The 19,245-nt window shown below is 41.1% G+C and overlaps 1 protein-coding gene across 1 annotated transcript in view; it reads right to left on the bottom strand.

Moving 5' to 3' along the window:
* Nucleotides 1-592: 592 nt before the first annotated feature.
* The window catches only part of mrpl11 (mitochondrial ribosomal protein L11), a 44,333-nt gene continuing 25,680 nt past the window's right edge, over nt 593-19,245 (bottom strand). The window contains exons 3-6 of the mRNA XM_062425782.1: nt 11,913-12,008; nt 3,141-3,234; nt 2,590-2,749; nt 593-862 (exon numbers count right to left, since the gene is read on the bottom strand). Of these exons, the coding sequence (XP_062281766.1) occupies nt 748-862; nt 2,590-2,749; nt 3,141-3,234; nt 11,913-12,008 (465 nt within the window). The 3' untranslated portion in view covers nt 593-747. The remainder of the gene's footprint in view (nt 863-2,589; nt 2,750-3,140; nt 3,235-11,912; nt 12,009-19,245) is intronic.

Here is a 19,245-nt window from a genome sequence, read left to right as displayed (position 1 = left end):
TGAAACTTTGCCTTTTTCACTCAGCAAGACTTTGGGAGCTACAATCCAGTTTGTGGACAATCCTTTTTTCTCCCATTTGTTTCCTGCCTAACAATGAACTAAAAATATGGTATGGGATCTGTTACACTGATAACCTGTTAATTATATTATGGCTTGGCATCATGAATCTGAGCAGAAGTTTTTTTTAGAATAACGTGTTATGATTCCACCAAAAATACATTAGTGATACTACTGAATTATCACGCAGCCCTAACCTATGTGATGAATGCTTTATATTCCAGATTGATGTATGATGTGCAGAAAACCATCTGCCAAAGCTGACAAACAGCCAAATTGCTTCAATAAGTGTTAATAATAGATAACAACATCAAAGAGGCTGAAAGTACAAATCCTTCCAAGACAGAGAAATTACAGTTTCATTAGCTTGGCTCGGTGGAAATGAAACGCTCAGGATCATAAATATTTTCAAAATGTTAGTGGTTGTTTTTGCTGCCAAGATGCAGGGTGTGATGTAAAATTGTTATTCAAATGTCTGAAAATGCTGAAAGCACAAATTGATTCAGAAAAACAAAGACTGACAGGAAAATTCACAGTTTTTCCAATGGATTGTTTATTAGATCCGGCGTACACAACATTAACAGTGTATTGTTACGAATGTAGTACACGTATAAAGTCAATATAAATAGGAATGAGGGGTTCAGTACTGGATTTTGCAGGTCTTCACCTTTTCTTGCCCGTTGCAGGTCTTCACCTTTTCTTGCCCGTTGCAGCTGCCGCTGCAGCAGCTACTGCTGCTGCTGCATCAGCTTTCAACTTCTCTTCTCTCTGCTCCATGAAGACTTTGTACTCATCAGCTGAGAGGCTGAAGAGGAAGATGGGAAAGAAAGAAAATCAGGATAATCAGCTACTCAAATTGTCTGACTTACCATTACAGGAAAATCTAACAAACAACAACACATTAACAATGTTTGAAATTTTCACTCCTGGGAAATTTTGCTGTTCAATATTGACTAAGATCCTGTGTAGATATGATGATATTTATAGCAGAAATTTCAACTTGACAGCAGAAAATCCTTCAGCTGTAGCTGTCTGAAAGTTGAAATTTAAACATCATTTTTTGGCATCAGTCTCCCAGAATCAAAGAGCAATAGTTTCTTTCTGGACTCACCGCGGTGCGGCAGTGTTCAACAACTATCCAGGGACAAATTCATTGTAAAAGAGGCAGAGATTCCAATTTCTCCACTAACAGTACTCTCAATAAATCATAATGCACTGAAGCTGCAACATGTGTTAACTTTTAAGTAATGTGGAGAGAGGGATTCTGGGGAAAGTACAATATGATTAACTGAAGTATGAACTGAAGGAGCAGGTTGAGGGAGTGTGGTTCTGCTCGAATACTAAACTATAGCAGTTCAGGGGAAAAAATAACTGAACATCACCAATGATAAATAGTAAAAGTGTGAGCGTAAACACAGTTGGATCTGTAAGTTCACAGAGTGTAAGCAGGGGGATGTTACAGCTGTAATAAAATATAATACAATATAATATAAACTGCAATGTAATACACAAGACGTATAACCCCTGTGAAACATAATGTAAAACCTTAGTTGACACCATGTTAGATAGCTGCTGATTCTTATATTTGTAAAGTAATATTTGTTTTTTTTGCACTTTTTGCTTTTATTGGATTGTTCAAATACATTTTTAAGACAGTTCAGTTGCAGTTCTTGGTGTTGTTGTTCTGGACTGCTTGTTAATGTCAGTGTTTATATTTATGTATATTTATTTATGTATAAGAGGAGGGGCGTGCAAAACAATAAATATAATATGATGCAATCGGTTACATCTGCATTACATACTTAACAGTCAAACATACAAACAAAGGTATCAAAGCAGCTAATCACATTAGACACAACAACTAAAATTCGGACCATACATATTAATATAAATTTAGATACATTTAGAAATTCTACTATTACAATAATTATTCATTTTCAGTTTTCTTTGACACTGTCAGAGAGGTGGTGGTGTACGGTGCTACAGTGTGTATATATACAGTATATAATGTATGTATACATGCACTGTATAATGACTGTGTCTGGCAATGTACTGTGCATTGGTTGGGGAAATATTGCAAATAAATGTATAATTTGCAAAATGATATTACAATGCAGTACCTTACTTTTTGGTATTGTGGAAATTAACATAGTATCACAGTAATTAATATTCTCTTCTATAATCAGAGCAAAAATGAGTTTTTAATTTTCACATAGGTTGATTTTATTCCAGGGCTTCTGTATCCATTTAAATCTAATTATACTGTATAATGCAGCTGTTCACATTGTGTCCAATCACTCACTTTTTGTGATTGTATCTGACCTCTAGTGGCCGTTCAGGGTAGAACAGTGCTACAGATGACACTGAACCAGCATCATTCAAATGCAACACCACAGGACTGTATGAGTTTTTGAAACCATGTGTCCTTGCTCCTTTGAAGAGCTTCATGCATAATGATACCAACAGTCTACTTGCATCAGCAGCTTCTCACACTACTGTGTTTATGACCGTGAGCACAGGAGCAGGACTTACTCGTGGACAATCTTGATACCCAGCGACTGGGCCGAGCCGATGATGCTTTTGACGACAGTCTCGAGGGAGGCATTTCTCATTTTGAAGCAATCGTCCTGGGCTTTCACCTGGGCTATTTCATACACCGTTCTCACTGAAACCATCCCCGCTGTCTCGTGACCTTCACACACACAAAAAAGAGACAGTACAGTATGAATGAAGCAAATGCAAAATTCAATAAACGCACACAAGGAAAAGTTTGACACAAAAGAAGACAAAGCAGCAGTATGTGGGTGTGTTGTAGAAGATGCAGGGCTGGTATTAGGAGTCAATGACTGAATCGAGGCTGGAGAAACTATAGATCAGAGCATAAAAGTGGGAAATCCATAATTCTCTTTCCTTAACGCACCACTGTTGCCACTTCCTTCCTCTGCTCCAGTGCTCTCGCATGTCATGAATATAACATCAATCAGAGCAAAGCTCAAGACTGAGCTGATGGAGAGGTGTGTGTCTGTTACATGATGGGCTCAGTGGGTGAAAATTGGGAGTGAGAGCAGATACAATCATCTCACCTGACTTTCCAGCCCCTTTCTCAATGCCCGCCGCTTGCTTAAGGAAGTAAGACACTGTGGGCTGGCCGATCTTCAGGTCATAAGTTCTGTCAGGCTGCAGAGACAAAAAAGAATTTAAATTATATGTATGAAAATGTTACCGCAGTGTCCTCAGTGGTAGCCAAGAACCTGTCCATGACTCCTGATGATGACAGAAATTACACACAGATCTTCAAACAAAATGAAACCATAATTTACTGAATAAAAGCACAGTCATGGGTCTTTACTTTAAGGTAAAAATCTGACAAATTTCTGTATGTTCCTAACTGAACTAGGAACCTTGGACCTAAAATCCACAAAAATTGAGCTTTTGTAAAAGCACTTTGAGAGAAATCCAGTGACTAAGCCCCTGAAAATCCTTTATTTCTGTAATAATACAAGCTTCCAGGTTTCTCTTAATTCAACCAGCCTGATGTGAGAACTATTGAAGAACACAAAGTTACAGAACGCCTTGAAAGTCACTCTAAATGTATAGATGGAGCAGAAACACGCATCTCTAATGCTGAGGATCTGAACACTGAATTACAGGCAAGACAAGTCAACAGCTGCAAAAAAGAACACTGTACAGCTTAATGCAAAGTTAATCGACATGGAAGGACGCAGACACAGGGTTAATATTAGATTTCATAGATTAAGTGAGAAGATGAAGGGTGATGATCCAGTGCGCTACTTTGAATCATAGCTTCGTTCCTGTAAATGGAGACTAAACGAGGCATTATTAAGATTGACTGGGTGCAACGCAGGTTTGAAAGACTCGGGTGGTTGTTATCAAGCTTCATAAATGTACTGACAAAGCTAATGTCTTGGCCACAGAAAAGGCAAAGAATGAGCTTTATTTAAAATAAAAGCAAGTTAATATTCTCATCAGATCTACCAGAGTGAAGTTTGCAAGCAGCTGATTGAGAGGAATATATGCTTCTCCATACAGTACCCTGCTATTCTTGGACTGAAAAGATACACAAATTCAGATCCCCCAAAGATGTTGAAAATCTCCTGGATAAGACGGACTAAACTTGAACGCTGAATGGTATGATGTGCAGTATATTTCCCTCTTACAGCCTTTTACATGAGCAAAGAAAATGTCAGAAAACTTGTACGAACACTTATGGATACTTGGACTTGTGAAAGTGTGGCTATTAGCCTATTGTTATTTATTTATTTTTTAAGACTGCACATTTCGTGAATAGGCGGCAGATCTATTTGGCCTAACCCTTGATTGGATCCCAGTTAAATGAGTAGCAGGGGATGGAGTTACATAAAATTGATTAGGAGTTGAGAGGGAAAGTCTGGTGATTGGTTTAACCCTTTTTGGTGAGAATAGCCTTTTGTTTGTTCCTTTTTTCTACTTTTTCAGGCTTCCCCTTGTTAAACTTCTCTTGGTATTACATATACTAGGTTACATTTTTTTTTTACCTCTTTTTGTCACTAAATGCTGGTGTGTGTATTATGAGTTTACATGTGTGTCTCACAACGGCCATTTGCAATGCATTTCATATTCTACCCTGCATGAGACACAAATGACTTTTTTTTAATACTAAAGCAATTATTGATTAAATGATTGTATTATATAATTGTATTATTGTGATTAAAATCAAAGTTACTTCACTTAATGTAAGGTTGTATATAAAGCATAAAGAGGTTCTTTGTTAAAAAAGATATTACTCAAATTTCCCTACTTCAAGAGACACACTTGAATGATTCAGAACACCCGAAGCTATAAAAATAGCTGGTCTGGTCGAGTAGCTATCTTCTCTTTTTCTTCAAAAAGAAAAGGTGCGGCCATATTAATACATAAAAGTCTGCCTCTCAAAATAGAAATCATTGTAGAGGATGAAAAGGGCTTTGTTTGCATTTCTGTTTTTTAAATTTTATTTGAGAAGCACTTTAGTTTTGGTTGGGTTATTTTAGGAGGCGACTACAACTGTGTCTTGAATCCTGTAGTTGATTATTTCCTTACTTCTAGTATCATATTGGACAGAACTGGGAGCCCTACAATTGGCTCTAGTACACAAAGCGACCACTCACCTATTTTTATTAACTTTTCTCCACCATACAGAGACCCTTTCAAGAGGCACTGGCAGCTGAATCCGTCTCTCTTGAGTAATGATACTTTCTATACTTATCTTAACGAGCAATTTACGAGAAAGCAAAAGATAGAGACGGTGACGGTGACCCATCCATGGAATGGGAAGCTGCCAAAGCATTTATCAGAGATTCTATTATATCTTTTGTGGCTGAAAAGAAGAGGGAGGAACTGGCAACTCAGCTCAAGCTTGAATTTGAATTAAAAGCCCCAGAAGCACAAATTAAAGTGAGGCCGACTAAAGCGCTCTGCAGGCATGTAGAAGCCACACGGTCAGCGATGAATCAACTTCTTAATCAAAAGAAAAAAGAAATTTGAGGGCATTATTTTTTGTACAATGCAGATTATTAAGAAATTACAGTATACAAGCGCCTGTTGTAAAGATATGGATAAAGTAGATACCTTTTTTAACATAAATTACCATTTACCAATTACACCTGAAACCGGAAACAAGACGCTTGGGGTAAATATACAGTATCTGGTCTTATGATGAGAATGTATGTTGACTCTTTCAAAAAAAACAGGCAACCTCAAACCTTAACAGTGGCTGATATCCCTTTGATACCATCCAATTTAAGTAGCTTTTATAGGCCTGTCAGCCTCATTAATGTTGACCGAATTGAGCAGACTATTCCTAAAGTCGTAAAGCCAGATCAAACAGGCTTTCTTAAGCAAGGAAGGTCTAATCAACATAATACATCAAGTTGAAGTAGCCTCAACAAAAAATATTGTTATCTCTCTCAATGCTGAAAAAGCATTCAATAAGTTTGAATGGAATCACTTATTTGCAGTGCTGAACAAGTTTGGGTTTATTAAGTGGATTTGGCTTTTGCACCCTGCACCATGAGCAAGGATTATTGTGAATGGAGTACGCTCACAGGATTTTCTTCAGGGGAGAGAGGAACAAGTCAAGGCTGTCCCCCTCTCCCCACTACCGTTTGCCTTGACTATTGAACCACTTGCAGAAGCCATAACTGCTCATGATGATGATGAGGGTATTAACCTGGGCAAAAGCATTTACAAAATTGCAATATAAGCAGATGATATCTTATTTGTATCAAGCCCAGAAAAATCTATAAATGCTATTCTGAAGATTATACATGTATTTTAGCTCTTTTTCAGGTTATAAGATAAACCTTCACCTTGGTTTATCTGGGCTTGTACGAGGACACTGCTAGTCTTATAAAAACTAAATTTAAGTTGTCTCTCAGTGGTTTATCTTGTCTTGGCATATTTGTCTGCCCTAATGTATGTGCACTGCACAAATTAAATATGAATCCTCTCTTAAAAGTTGTGAAGGCAGACTTGGAACGCTGGGTTAATCTCCCTATTTCTTGGATGGTAGGATAAGCTTAATTAGAATGAATATATTACCACATATTCTTTATCCAACACAGATGATACCGCTTTATATGGATAAGAAAACAGGGAAAGAGGCAGAATTTTGTCGATGTTCATATGAAGAGAGAGAAAGGCAGGACAGATTTACAGTTCTGCAATTACCCAAAATGTCTGATGGGCTTGCATTACCAAATATTCTGTTTCATAACAGTGCAAATCATGCCAAAATTGCTGCACAGCGGCTTAATGAGTACTTGGAAATAACTGATAGTTGTGATAGCTGCTGCTGCTGTACTTCTTTTACTATGCTAAGTCTCCTCACAAAGGATATCACTGAAGCACCAGCAGCTATTACTCAAAACTCTTTGATAAGTAGTACTATACGTTCCTGGCACGATATTATGAAATGCCAGGGTAGAAATAACAAGATGTCTTTCCTCACCCTTATAATACAAAATTCTGAATTTTTCACCAGGTATAGATTGCACTGTGTTTAATTGGTGGCACCGTAAAGGCATTAGGATTATTCATGATGCCATTTCATCAGACTCAGACTAAATATTGAATACTTTTATAACATTTTTTGAGAGGAACTTGGGAATATGTTTTGACCTGTGGCGGCTCAGTGGTTGGGCACTAACTGGGCACAGTAAATAGCCCACATGCTTGTTTTGTGGTCTGTAGAGACTCAGGCCTACAGGGAGTGAAGTCATTGCTGATGTAGCAAACCCATTTTGTTTTTGTGCTTGCTGTTTCTCGTTTTGTCCACCAGAGGGCAGCTTGCATATTGCCGAACAAAACAAAGCCATTTGACTAGGAATGATTGAGCTAAAGGTAAAACATTAAAAGTTTAAGGTAAACAAAGGAAAATAAGGTAACAAAGCAGAAACGGCAACTTAATGATATAAATGTTGAAGGCTGAGTGTATTTAGCAACCCCCCGATCATTAACCATTTATTATGGACAGAAGTGGAAACCGAAATGTGACTGCTTTGTTTCTTTGTTTTGTCAGTTCTCACGTATGCTACAGCTGAAGCTGAGCAAAAGGAGAAAAAAAATCTCTCTTAAAGCGCCGGCACGACTACAATACATAAACCAAAAGGCGGTGCACAGCAAAACAAAAATGAATAACTATAAGCCTGCACCCAAACTCATAAGATACTCAGCACAGAATGAGGATGAAATCTATACTGTATGAATAAAATCTCTTGTTGCAGATGAGTTACTGTATCTGATCATTTAGACATATGAAGTTGGATTATTTTCCAAAAAATACCCAATGTTGTGTCATAGGGTTCAGTGGGATGGAGTATAAGAGAAAGCCTGATATTGTATGTCCAAAACAAAAACAAGTCAGGCCATTTATTACAAATGATAGACGACTGGACTGACTTTGCTCAAGGTTTCCCAGCATGAAACATCAATCAATTCAGTATTTCTGAGAGCTATTTAAGGTTTTTTTTTTCTCATTTTGCTAAAAAAACCAAAACAATGGCATTGGCACATAATGGTGGTTAATATCTGTGATAGTTATTCTTTGTTTGAATAAACAAAAGCAGTCTCATGGTCATAGCACCACCACATTGTTATGAGTGTTAGTATTATTACAAAAAAAGGAATAAGACCAATATGTGTCTGCTTTACACCATTTTTTCATTGGGATCTTTCACAAAAAAGTGTGCCTTGAATTTTCTGAGAATTTTTTTCCTTTTCTTGTAGTATTTCTTCTGCCCCATAAATCAGGAGCACCTGGTTTATGTTTCATCCCTCCCAGATCCAAGAAGTGCAATTTTTTATACCTCGAGCCTAATTCCTTACAGTGTTGGCTGTCAGTTTCTGTAGTAGTGACTGTACCATTGTGTTTTATTGAAGCTTAGATAGTTTTGTGACTCGACTCTAAACAAAAAAATTGTTTATCATTTTGTGGGCAGTGCAACAATCTGTTAAAACAAAACAGACATACTATCACCCGCTAATGTAGTTTTGGTGAACGCTGAGGCAAATAGCTGTCTATGAACACAGCAGATACAAATAAACATTAGCATTCATTTGGAGTCGTGTTTCTGGCCACCTGGCAAATTTAAGTTCTACATGCACTCTGCTTTTAGCTGCGTCTTTGATCTCCAGAAACTCTGGAGGGAAATGTTTAGCTAGTGCTGGGCAGCATAGAGTTGGTTTATCTGCAGTGTTCAAAAAGATGTTTATCAGACGTTGAATGAATAAAAACAGTAAATTTGCCAGCTGGAAAACTAAAACAAAGAGCTGTCATATGCTACAATGCTTACAGAGCGGAGGGAAATGCAGAGGTGGATAATAGTTTTTCAATTTGTCACTTTAAAGAAGACCGACCAAATAATATGAACACATTAGAAAATATTTTAACTGTATTTTGACGAAACCATTCACGTTAAGTGTTCACATTATTTTGTCCAACTTCTGTGTGTTCAGCTGTGTGCTGCTGCACATCTGCTCTCCAGCCTCATTCCCTCGCCCTCTCCATCCTCCCCTCAGGGCCAAATAAAAAATAATCTCTTCAGCCTTGCCGACTTATTCTGACCCTTTTATTTAATTTAGATTCATTCTCTGGCCAAACACCTTTATTAACTAAAATCTGACATATCGATCCAATCAATAAATCATCTGAAGAAGGTTTTCTTTGGATCATCTGTTTCCTATCACATGAAAAACAAACAAAAAACCATGGAAATAAACTGCAGGCTGAGCTCAGAAGGGACTACAGCGCAGGTGATTTGTCATCAGAGTCACGTTATCTAACAGAGGTGACCTTTCGACAAGGCAACAGAATTTTTTCTCTATCTATGAAAAGCTTTTGGTTGTAAAGGTCCAATGAGTAGCTGTTGTTTTTCTCCTTCTGTTTAGAAGATCAAACACATTTAGTGCATCAGCCTTTTTCTGACAGGCAAAATGAGAAAGAAAAACTGACACTGAAAAACAATTATTGGAGAATATATGAAATTAACAGTTTGGTATTTTGGGAAATACGCTTATTCACATAAATTTATAAATATTGATGATAACAGTAAACAGTGTGTGACAGCAAAGCTATGTTTTGTAGTGTCATAATGTAATAAAAATGGCAATGGAACATACATTTCCAAACACAGTTCAGGTATGGCTCCATCGGCCGAATGAGCACATCTGCCTAATCAAAGTCGACTGGACATCGCACTGACACAGGGAGCGTACGCTTGAATTCGGTCGTGCTTCACCGGAACATTTGCAGGATGGACGTGTAATGTGACTGGACCTTTACCGGCTGTTCAGTTAATTCCTCAACAATAGTGATTATCTGATTAGCTTAGCATCAGTAACAAGACAAGGTCTGTCAACAAGACAACAAGCTTTCTTCTGAACCAACTCTGGTTCAGACCAATGCACGATTTTTGTGATTTTCAAATCCAGCTGTCTGGCCAGGTAAGACGATGATAGACGGATGGTTCATTCAATCACCTGCCAAGTAATTTCTGAAAGTGCACATCCTTTCCAAACAGTTTCTCAAATGGTTCTGTGTAACAAACCATCTGGCATGTTAGGATAGAACCGGTGTGCATTAGGCTTTAGTAAGAGTGACACTGTTCATTAAAATAATCTAGCTGGCTGCACTTACGTTTTTTGTCTTTCCAAAACCTTTAACTCCAGCTGCAAATGTTAGCATATCCGGCTAACTAGCTTGCTACCTACAGTAGTAACCAAGTGTTCCTGTCAAGGCAAGAGTTAACTGACTACTACTATCATTAACTGACTACAATAGCTTGTGGGGTTATAGGTTATATTAAGATCGAGATTAAATTAAAAAATGCCTTTGAAAGCCTTTTAGATCACATCCCCTGTCATACTGTGCATTTAACAAAATGTGATAAAAAAAATACAACAAAGTCTATTTCTTTGTATTCTTATATCAAAGTCCAATCATGTTTTCTTCCTGTAAAACAAAGTATGAAGTGTGCATAGGCTTGAACCAGCCAATTTCAACCAATATCATGACATCCACCCATCAATCAATCTTCAACTTTTAGGGGCACAGAGCTAAGAGTCATTATGATGCATCTACTTTCAATGTTCAAATCAAATTCCTCCCAATGTTATGTATCAACTGTCTAACCTGTGTCACTCGGAAATACATCACGATATGGAAGTTAGATACTCTCAAAATGCCGTTTCACTTTGACTTTTAGAAAGTCCTGCTAAACATGGCTCTGTTACTAGTTATACACTGCAACACAAGAACAAGGCAGTTTCTTTATTTCCTCGTCTCCTTCACAGATCATCACCAGATGAAGACAGACTTTTGTTAATTTCATACATATAACTCAGGTGACTGAAGCCTGCAGCTCTGCTCAGTATGAAATATTACTGTTTTAGTATGGATTACACAACAAGATACAATCTTGTTGAAACAATGATGTTAATTAGTGAGCTTCAGATGTGTTGGAAGATGTATTTTTTAACTTTGGAGAGAGCCAGGCGGGCTGTTTTCCCCTCTAGCGTCCATTCTTTATGCTAAGATAAGCTAATCACCTCCCGGCTTCAGCCCCATAGTTAATCACAGACATGGCAGTGGTATTGATCTTTTCATCTCAATCTCAGCAAGTGTATTTCTCTAAATGTTGAGCTGTTTCTTCACAGTGAGATGAGAGGCGTTGTGAGAGGCGCTAAAAGCTACTGATGAGGCGGAGGTGAAAGGCATAAGAAACAGAAACAGCCATCTCAGATGCAGGAACATGTTGCACGCCCACATTAAACATCACATACAAAGTATTTAGAGTACAGTGTGAACAGAACAAGCGCTACACTGCAAACCACCAGCAGATGGCACTGATCGGCAGCAGCGAGGCCCCGTGATGTGATGGCAGAGCTGTTGCTGGATATTGCATGTCAAAATAAATTCATGCTTTTTACAGGATTAGACTTCCACTCCTTACATCACAAACCTCATTACAACACACATTTATTCAGCTCAAAGGATACAACTCCTGATTTGAGACAACGCACAAACTGGTGGTGGTGGGGTAGTCAAACAATTTGTGGTTGTGTTAAAAAAAGCCAAAGTAATGGGTAATTCACATCTCTGGAATACACTTAATGCTTCTTGACTCTTAGTTCCTCTGGGTATTGCTTCATTAATGAATACAAATGGAAAGGCTTACTTTAATGGTAGAGTATGAATAATGGAAGTGCTCTGGTAATGTTATGCAGCTGGTGGAATTAACCACAGTAGTGGGAGAGAGGGGTACTAAGTGTGAAAGGTCATGAATGGGTTAGAGAGACCCACACAAACGCAGACGCACCTTCACGTTGATCTTGACTGTGAGCGGAATGCCCTCCTTCAGCTCCTTCGTTTTCTCATTGAAGTCCTTGCAGAATTGTCCAATGGGGATTCCTCTCTAGATGGGAAAAGAGAAAATAAACACGGAAAAAATGAAGCATGGATTTATTTAAAATGTATGAGGAGTCTGAGCTCGCAAACATTTCAACTGAACGTCACTCGTGTCACACCGTGCTGTCAGAATACAGATGCCTGGGCAGCTGTCAGTCAATCAATCATAGAGCTTCAGAGAGATCTGACTATATTTGCACACATGAACGGCTCGGGGAATGGGCGTCTGACGGGATGTTAGTGTGACTAGCAGGAGTGTGCTTATGTGCCATAACATTTGGGTGGAGATATTTTTATACTTCATGTTAGTTTTTCTTGTTATATTCACACTGAAATGCATCTGTGTGAGTGCAGTTTTCTGTTGTTCCAGACAAAAGTGTTTGTGTGTGTCTGTCACTCGAGCTATGACTGAATGCATGTTTGTGCCCAGAGCCAGAGAAACCCAGTGATGAATGAGCCTCCCATTTTCCAGCTCCTGCGAGGCCAACCAGAGCGAAAGCAAAATGGATGGGTGACATTAAGTCAACACCCGGCCAACACTGCTCCTTTGCACCATTCCTCTTTGGAGATGAATTCAGTGGCAAAGACTAATAAAGAATCTAATTATTACTGCTGAAATTTACACTGACCTTCACCCGCCATCCTTCCCGAAGGCAACACACTGATTGAAATGTTCATTTCTGAAATGAGGGAATGAAAAAAAGAGCTTTTATACACATTTTAATGGACTCATGAGCTTCTATTGCTCCACGACGGAGCACACTGAGCAGAGCACAGCCCTCTGATTCAAATAATGGATCTGATGAAGAGTCAGTCATCCTGAGACGTTCTCCGATGACAGAACGGGGAAGACATTTATTTGAACTTAACGGAGCATAAAGTTCTCTGAACATTTCCACTAAAGGCCTCAAAAGCACCTGATGAATGCTAATCAGTCGCTGGATCTGCACAACACCACCACTTCATTAGTGTCTGAAATGCGACTCATTACTCACTGGAGATGTGCGTCCGCTGACACAATAACAACAAACAGATTGAAATTTCGGCACGTCATACAAGTCGACGCAGGTTATTGTTTCAGAGCTGATGGGTGCAATTTGAATTACAATATCCTACTAATGAAATGAAACGCAGCTACGTCCCTGGAGCCCTCACTAGGCTCTACCTCTTCCCTCCTCTCTCGTGCTTATTAATAGTAATCCCATGTCAACCTCACTACCTTCTACCCATGGCCTTCCCTCCCACCACTTCCCATAAAACAACACAGCAAGGGTAAACAAGCAGGGAGGGAGCGCTGAAAGAAAGTCTAATTAAATATGGATTAATATAAAGGCTGTGATGTTGGTCATGAGTCAAAGCAAACCCTCGGGCTCTGTCTCACACATTCAATTCCCGTTCCTTTCCTTCTGTTCAGCCCATGTCGGATAATGATCTCTCCCACCGACTCAGACGGCCCTTTCATGCCAAACAATATATTGAAAGGGCCTTCCTGACCAGGCAGAGATAATGCCTGATGCTTATAAAATGTGCTTAAGCACGGACAGCGAGACATTATGCAGACAGAGGAGCGACTCTGCTAAAGATAGACAGAGGCAAAGACTTCACAGGGCCTCCCTGACCAGACAGTCCTTTGCTGCTAATAGGGCTTAAACAAACAATGAAAAAAGACTAAAGAGTGGCAAATAAGAGAAAGACTAGCCTGAGGAGGAGACACAGCCCACTTGGGGACGGCACACAGTTTGCCCTAAGCTCTACACACAATTAAATAAGCACCAGAGACAGGTAATCATATTTTAATTAAGCTGTTCCACAAGAGTTCAGGCATCTCAACTTCTGAAGATGACAGTGTGAGCAAGTTTTATTTTGGCCTCTGGCTATTTAATAGTTTAACTGCAGTAATAACAGCGATTGGACCATGTTGGTAATTGCAATCAGAGTCCTTAAATGTGGTGGAGGGCTGGCGTGCCATGAAAGCAAGGTTCAAGGTTGGTTCCTCCAACTTCCCATGACATTTATCAGAGAGAGGAGGAGTGGAACAGTAACATTCATGCCCCGGCCAAATCGCTAACCCTGCTCACTGGATCTGAGCATCTAATCATCCTCGAGTCCGAGCTGCTGGATAAATCCTCTCTCCTTCACCATGACTGATTAGAGCCGGGCGCTCTCCAGTATAAAATGGCTGCAGCCCATCACCCCAGGCGGGGCCTTCCACACTGCTTGTGGACGAGGACATTCAGCCGCACATCTTCAAAGACTTCTGAGATCCTGGGCACCAGGATTAAACGCTAATCTACGAAGATATTGCTCGCCGTCAAAAACCAGCAGCGACAGTGGTGAGTAATTGCTATATGATCCATTCAAGATCAGCGCAGCAGAGTCTTATTACTCATAATTATGGGAGCAATTAGGCATTTGCAATTAAAATCTGAGAAATGTCCATTTGATTTGACCCTTCCACCATATTCTCTGCAGTCTTTTTTGACACTCCCTCCGTGTTAATGTGATTGGCTTTTCAGCTTCAGTAACCCTTTTTAACAAGATGTAGCACTGGTGTGGCGTGTGTGTGTGTGTGTGCGTGCGTGTGTGTGTGGAGGGGAGGAAACTTGATGGGAGGAGAGGAGCGACAAGAATGGGAAAGAGCGAGAGAGAGACAGCTGAGGTGTATTAAAGTTGTCAGAATGCGGGCAATGATCGTGGTCAATATTTGAACAATGAGAAGGAGGTCTGTTTGACCGAGGTGAATGACGGGAGAGAAGTAAAGTGAGGGCCACAGGAGGTCCTCATGAATATGGGCGAGTGTGTGTGTATGTTTATGTATGAATACTTCAGCCTCATTTCAATCTTGTTTCAATCTGACAAGACTATCAGCTGAAGAGTGGGTATGTGTGCATATTTTAGCTGCCAGGGACTGCTGACGGTGAGGAAGTATTCGTTGTGTGTGGCCGCAGGTGTCTCTGCATCTGAGAGAAAAGGGGGAAAAAAAGAAAGAGAAAATAAGGAGGAGGAGGTGGAGAGAGAGGAATAGATGGAGGGAGAGTAGGTCAAGAGAAGTGTTGTGCTTATGGAAGCGTGGCAAACATGGAGATAAAGGACAAAGACGTAAGGATAAGGCCTTGGGGCAGGAGGCAGGATTAATTGCCCCTGGCACACAAGGCCACTGGATAGATTGCCCCGGGCGGTTGACACGAAGGAGGGCTGTGATGCGGCGACGAAGGTGTTACAGTGGAGAGAGAGTGGTGGGAGGCGAGGTTAATTAAACTCTTCAGTGTGAAACACTCTCATTCATTACCTTCATTACCTTGTTCATTTAATCTGCTCCCGTGTTGGCATTTTATCACATTCAGCCTTATTGTGGCGTCATACAGCTGATTAGGTTTCATGTTGAACGCCCTCAGCTACAGCCCGCCAGCCCTTGAAAGGGGTAACTGAGAGTGCCCACCGCCGGAAAAGCTGAACAGCGGGTCAGTTTAGGCACTACCGCACACAGCAAAGAGCACAGAATAAATTGAGTTCACGCTGGACGTGCATTTTACTTGATTTTCCACTCTGGAATGACTGGATTAGTCTTAAAAGTGGAAAATGAAAACGATTTTCACCCCCAGGCTCCAGTGAATTGTGCTGAGGCCAATACACAGCCCTGAATAAAAGAACTGAGGAGTGCTGCTCAAACAGGCATGAGTGCAGAACTGACGGAGCGAACCACTCATCTTCAGAACGACAAAAACAAGCCAAAACTTCTCAACACAGTTTCTGCTGTCTGGGAGTTTGCTTAAAATAGACACAGTCTTCATGGTTTGTCTGTACCTGGCCCGAAAAGAAAATGTCCTGTTTGAGGGCATGGTGAAAGTGAGCAGGTGACAGAGGAACAAAATGGATTGCATCACGACAAAACATTCGATTTTCAACTCCATTAGGTCCCCCTCAGAGTCTTGACAGTGTTGTGCTTTTCGCCACTTCACATGATTAATCACGTGTGGAGGCTGCAGCAGAAACACAGGAGCCTGAACTGCAGGCAGCTGAGGCTCCACGCTGGAGACGACTGAAGAATCACACTATTCGCTGACAAGTGGAGGACAGACAAAGAAAGAGAGCCAGTGGTTGGAGCAGCCTGGAAACAACATACTCTGCAACATCAACTGTTAGCAATATTTTAACCAAGCTTTGCTGAGTAAGTTTGTAATAGAGTCAGAGGGATGATGGTACATTTCGCCTACTAAAGGTGGTGTTTAATTCATGGCTCAGACTCCGAGATGACACAGAGAGCACGGACGGAGAGGAGGAAGGTTAAGCGATTGAATCCTCCATGTTAGCCGTGTTTGTGGAGGTCAGCCTTGGAGCATGGTGCACTGTTGACGCCTTTAGCATTCTTAGACTTTCTGTAACCCAAAGTGTCCTTCCAAACTTCCCCAATCATGTCCGAAGCAAAAAACTGATGACTGCACAATACCGTGGACAGCTTGCCCGACTGGCTGCCCCTCGCCCTCCTCTGCTATTCTCGCTGTCCATTTTTCCTGCCTTGCCCCCCCTTCCTCCTCCATCCTGAATGTGAGCCAATGTGCAGAGTGACCTTCAACCACACCCACAGGGAACAAAAAAAAGAAAGAAAGAAGAGGAGATAGAAGCAGGAAGGAGGATAGAATGGGATAAACATGAGGAAACAAGTGATGAAGAACAAAAAAAAGCCCCACGCTGAAGTGAGGAAAATGGAAAATCTCTCTTCTCTTGGAAGTCAGCGGAGCGCATAGCTGAATCTGACAAGAAAGATGACTCTTCATCCCCTTTCTCACCAGTCTGATTAAACCTCTCACTCTAAAATGAACCCGGCACACTGAGAGCCACAGAATAAAGGGAGTCGAGCCTTTGCAAAAGCCACAGACGGGAAACCCTACAGATACACTTGAAGGAGCAGGACCTTGTGGACAAGGTGATGCTACCGTATGAAATTCATTAAAAAAAACGCATCTACTCCTGCTCCTCACAAAGAAACCAAAATTAAATTCTTGAACAGGGTAAAGCAGTCAGCCCCTCTTTCAAACAGTTTCCAAAAATGATTTATTTTTGACGAGATCTGTCTCAGAAATTCCCAATCCTTCTGTTTAAGTATGCGGTAAGCCGGCTGTAATGAGTTAATCTACAACAGAGGGATGATTTCCTTGTGTGACTAAGACACTAAGTAGACAGAAGGAGGACTAATTAAAGTTGTAACATCTGCCTTCTGAGCTCTGAATGTGTCTACAGACTACAAGCATCTTTCGCTCCACTTCCTTTGCTCTTAATCCAAGCGAAGTAATTGACAAAACATCTATTTTTATTGTTTATTTATGTTTTGGGTAAGGGGCCGGCAAACTAAGAGTTTCTTCTCCTTTGCTCCGTTTCGGTTACGGCATGTGTCATCTGAGTTCTGATTGTGAATTGCTTTTTTTCCCTCCCTTTTCTGGAGCCATGCATTACCATGAGCTGCACACATAAATAATGAATGACTAATGAATAAATAGCCTAAAGGTATCAAGCCTGCTCCCAAACAATGCAACTAATCTTCTGCAAGAGGAATCATCATGATTACCATAACCAATGAGTATACTGTAACTGGGTGCTCTCAAATATTCATAGCATCTTCCACCTAAACTTCCACAGCTGATGGAGGAGGAGAGAGTGAGGAGGGTGGGAGGTCTGTACTGGAGCACGTAACCTGCTTACAAATTAACACCATTGCCAAAGTCGGACTGGGCGCCAGAGAGTGAGTGAGTTTCCCCTCGGTCTCCTCTCGCTGTTGCACGGCTCTGCCTCCTCTCTCATGAGCCATCTTCTTGGTCTGCGGGCTCCACTTGAAGCATTTCGCGTCGTCTTCTTTTCTTCTGCTCCACTTCTGACCGACTTCGCAGCTGCTCCTCACAGCCGGAGCCCGACCGAGCAGCAGCAGCGGCAGCAGCTCTGCACGACTCCCTGCCCCGCTGCTGTGTTAAAAGATAAACCGACAAACTGCAGACCCGGACACTGCGGGAAGTGACAGATTCAGATCCAGATCGAGCCCCTGCAATACCCGCGGAGCCATCAGGCCAGCCAGCCAGCCAGCCGAGGGACGGAGATATCTGCCATGCGAGATCTGCACACAGGAGCAAATCCTCATAAGTCAGAGCCGGTTTTATTTTTGTTCCATACAAACTCGGGTCTGCTCGGCGTGGCAGTGGCAGCCTAAAGAAGCCTTCTCATGGAGCCTGACTGTACTCTAACACCCGGACTGGAACAATAAGACTTTATCACCCAGCCCTGCTCATCAGCGGCGATAAAAGAGACTTTATCGACAGCGCTTCTACTTGACAAAAAAAAGAGAGAGCGCTGTAAATCGAGCCTGGAGGATCGAGCCCGAGTGCAAGACGAATGGTTTGGGTAACTAAAGCTTCACTTTTACTACCAGCCATGCACGATTAAACCTACACTACCTGCTGTTAATAGGCCAGTTATGAAACAGGTGTTGCAGAGAAACAGCTTAATAAAGACTGTTAAAATTGCCGGAAGATGCAAGACGTCGCAAAACAGCACTGCATGCTGGGCAGCTGATGATAACCAAATTTCAAGGGGGGGAAAAAAACTCTCGCCTCCGGCAACACTTGGGCTACTACCTGATAAATCAACAGATGTTTTAGTCATGTGGATTTAGGTCTGGAGAGAGGATTTATTCGGCAATGCATTATCAGGGATTGCACTGCCTGCTTCTCTGTTAATTACTTAGTTTAATGGCATAGGTGTTATCCTGGTGTCCTTGGTGACTGGGTGCCACCTGTGATAACTTGTGAAGGATCTTGTTTAAGAGGTGAGGTCTTTGATAGAATCTGGAGCTGTCTGTGTGGAGATAAACTGTGGGTGTAGACAAATTCATCTTTGCTCTACACGGATTTGGTCCACCTGGAAATCACCCCATATTTATTCTAGAGAACAAATGCAAGTGCCCCCCCCCCCCTTTTGGATGATTACTTAGATGCTAGTGCACATGGCTCCCCCCTCCACGTGCACTAGTGTCACAGTGGATGAAACAAAAAAAAAAGGATTTTCAATGCAAAAAGAGAAGACACGTTCAAAGACGGACACACATATTTCACCTGCACACTATCACATGCCATCGCTCATGCTTATAGCGAAATAGGTTGCCTCACCTTGTCACTAGCGGTGTCACTTCCCAGACAGGGGGAATGATGAATTTGGTCATTATTGATAAGCTGAGTGGACACACGGTGCTACCATCCTGG

This window comes from Scomber scombrus, chromosome 9 (genome assembly GCF_963691925.1).
Source record: "Scomber scombrus chromosome 9, fScoSco1.1, whole genome shotgun sequence".
Classification (NCBI taxonomy): domain Eukaryota; kingdom Metazoa; phylum Chordata; class Actinopteri; order Scombriformes; family Scombridae; genus Scomber; species Scomber scombrus.
The sequence above is the reverse complement of the archived record's forward strand: the minus strand, read 5'-3'. Positions and strand labels throughout refer to the sequence as shown.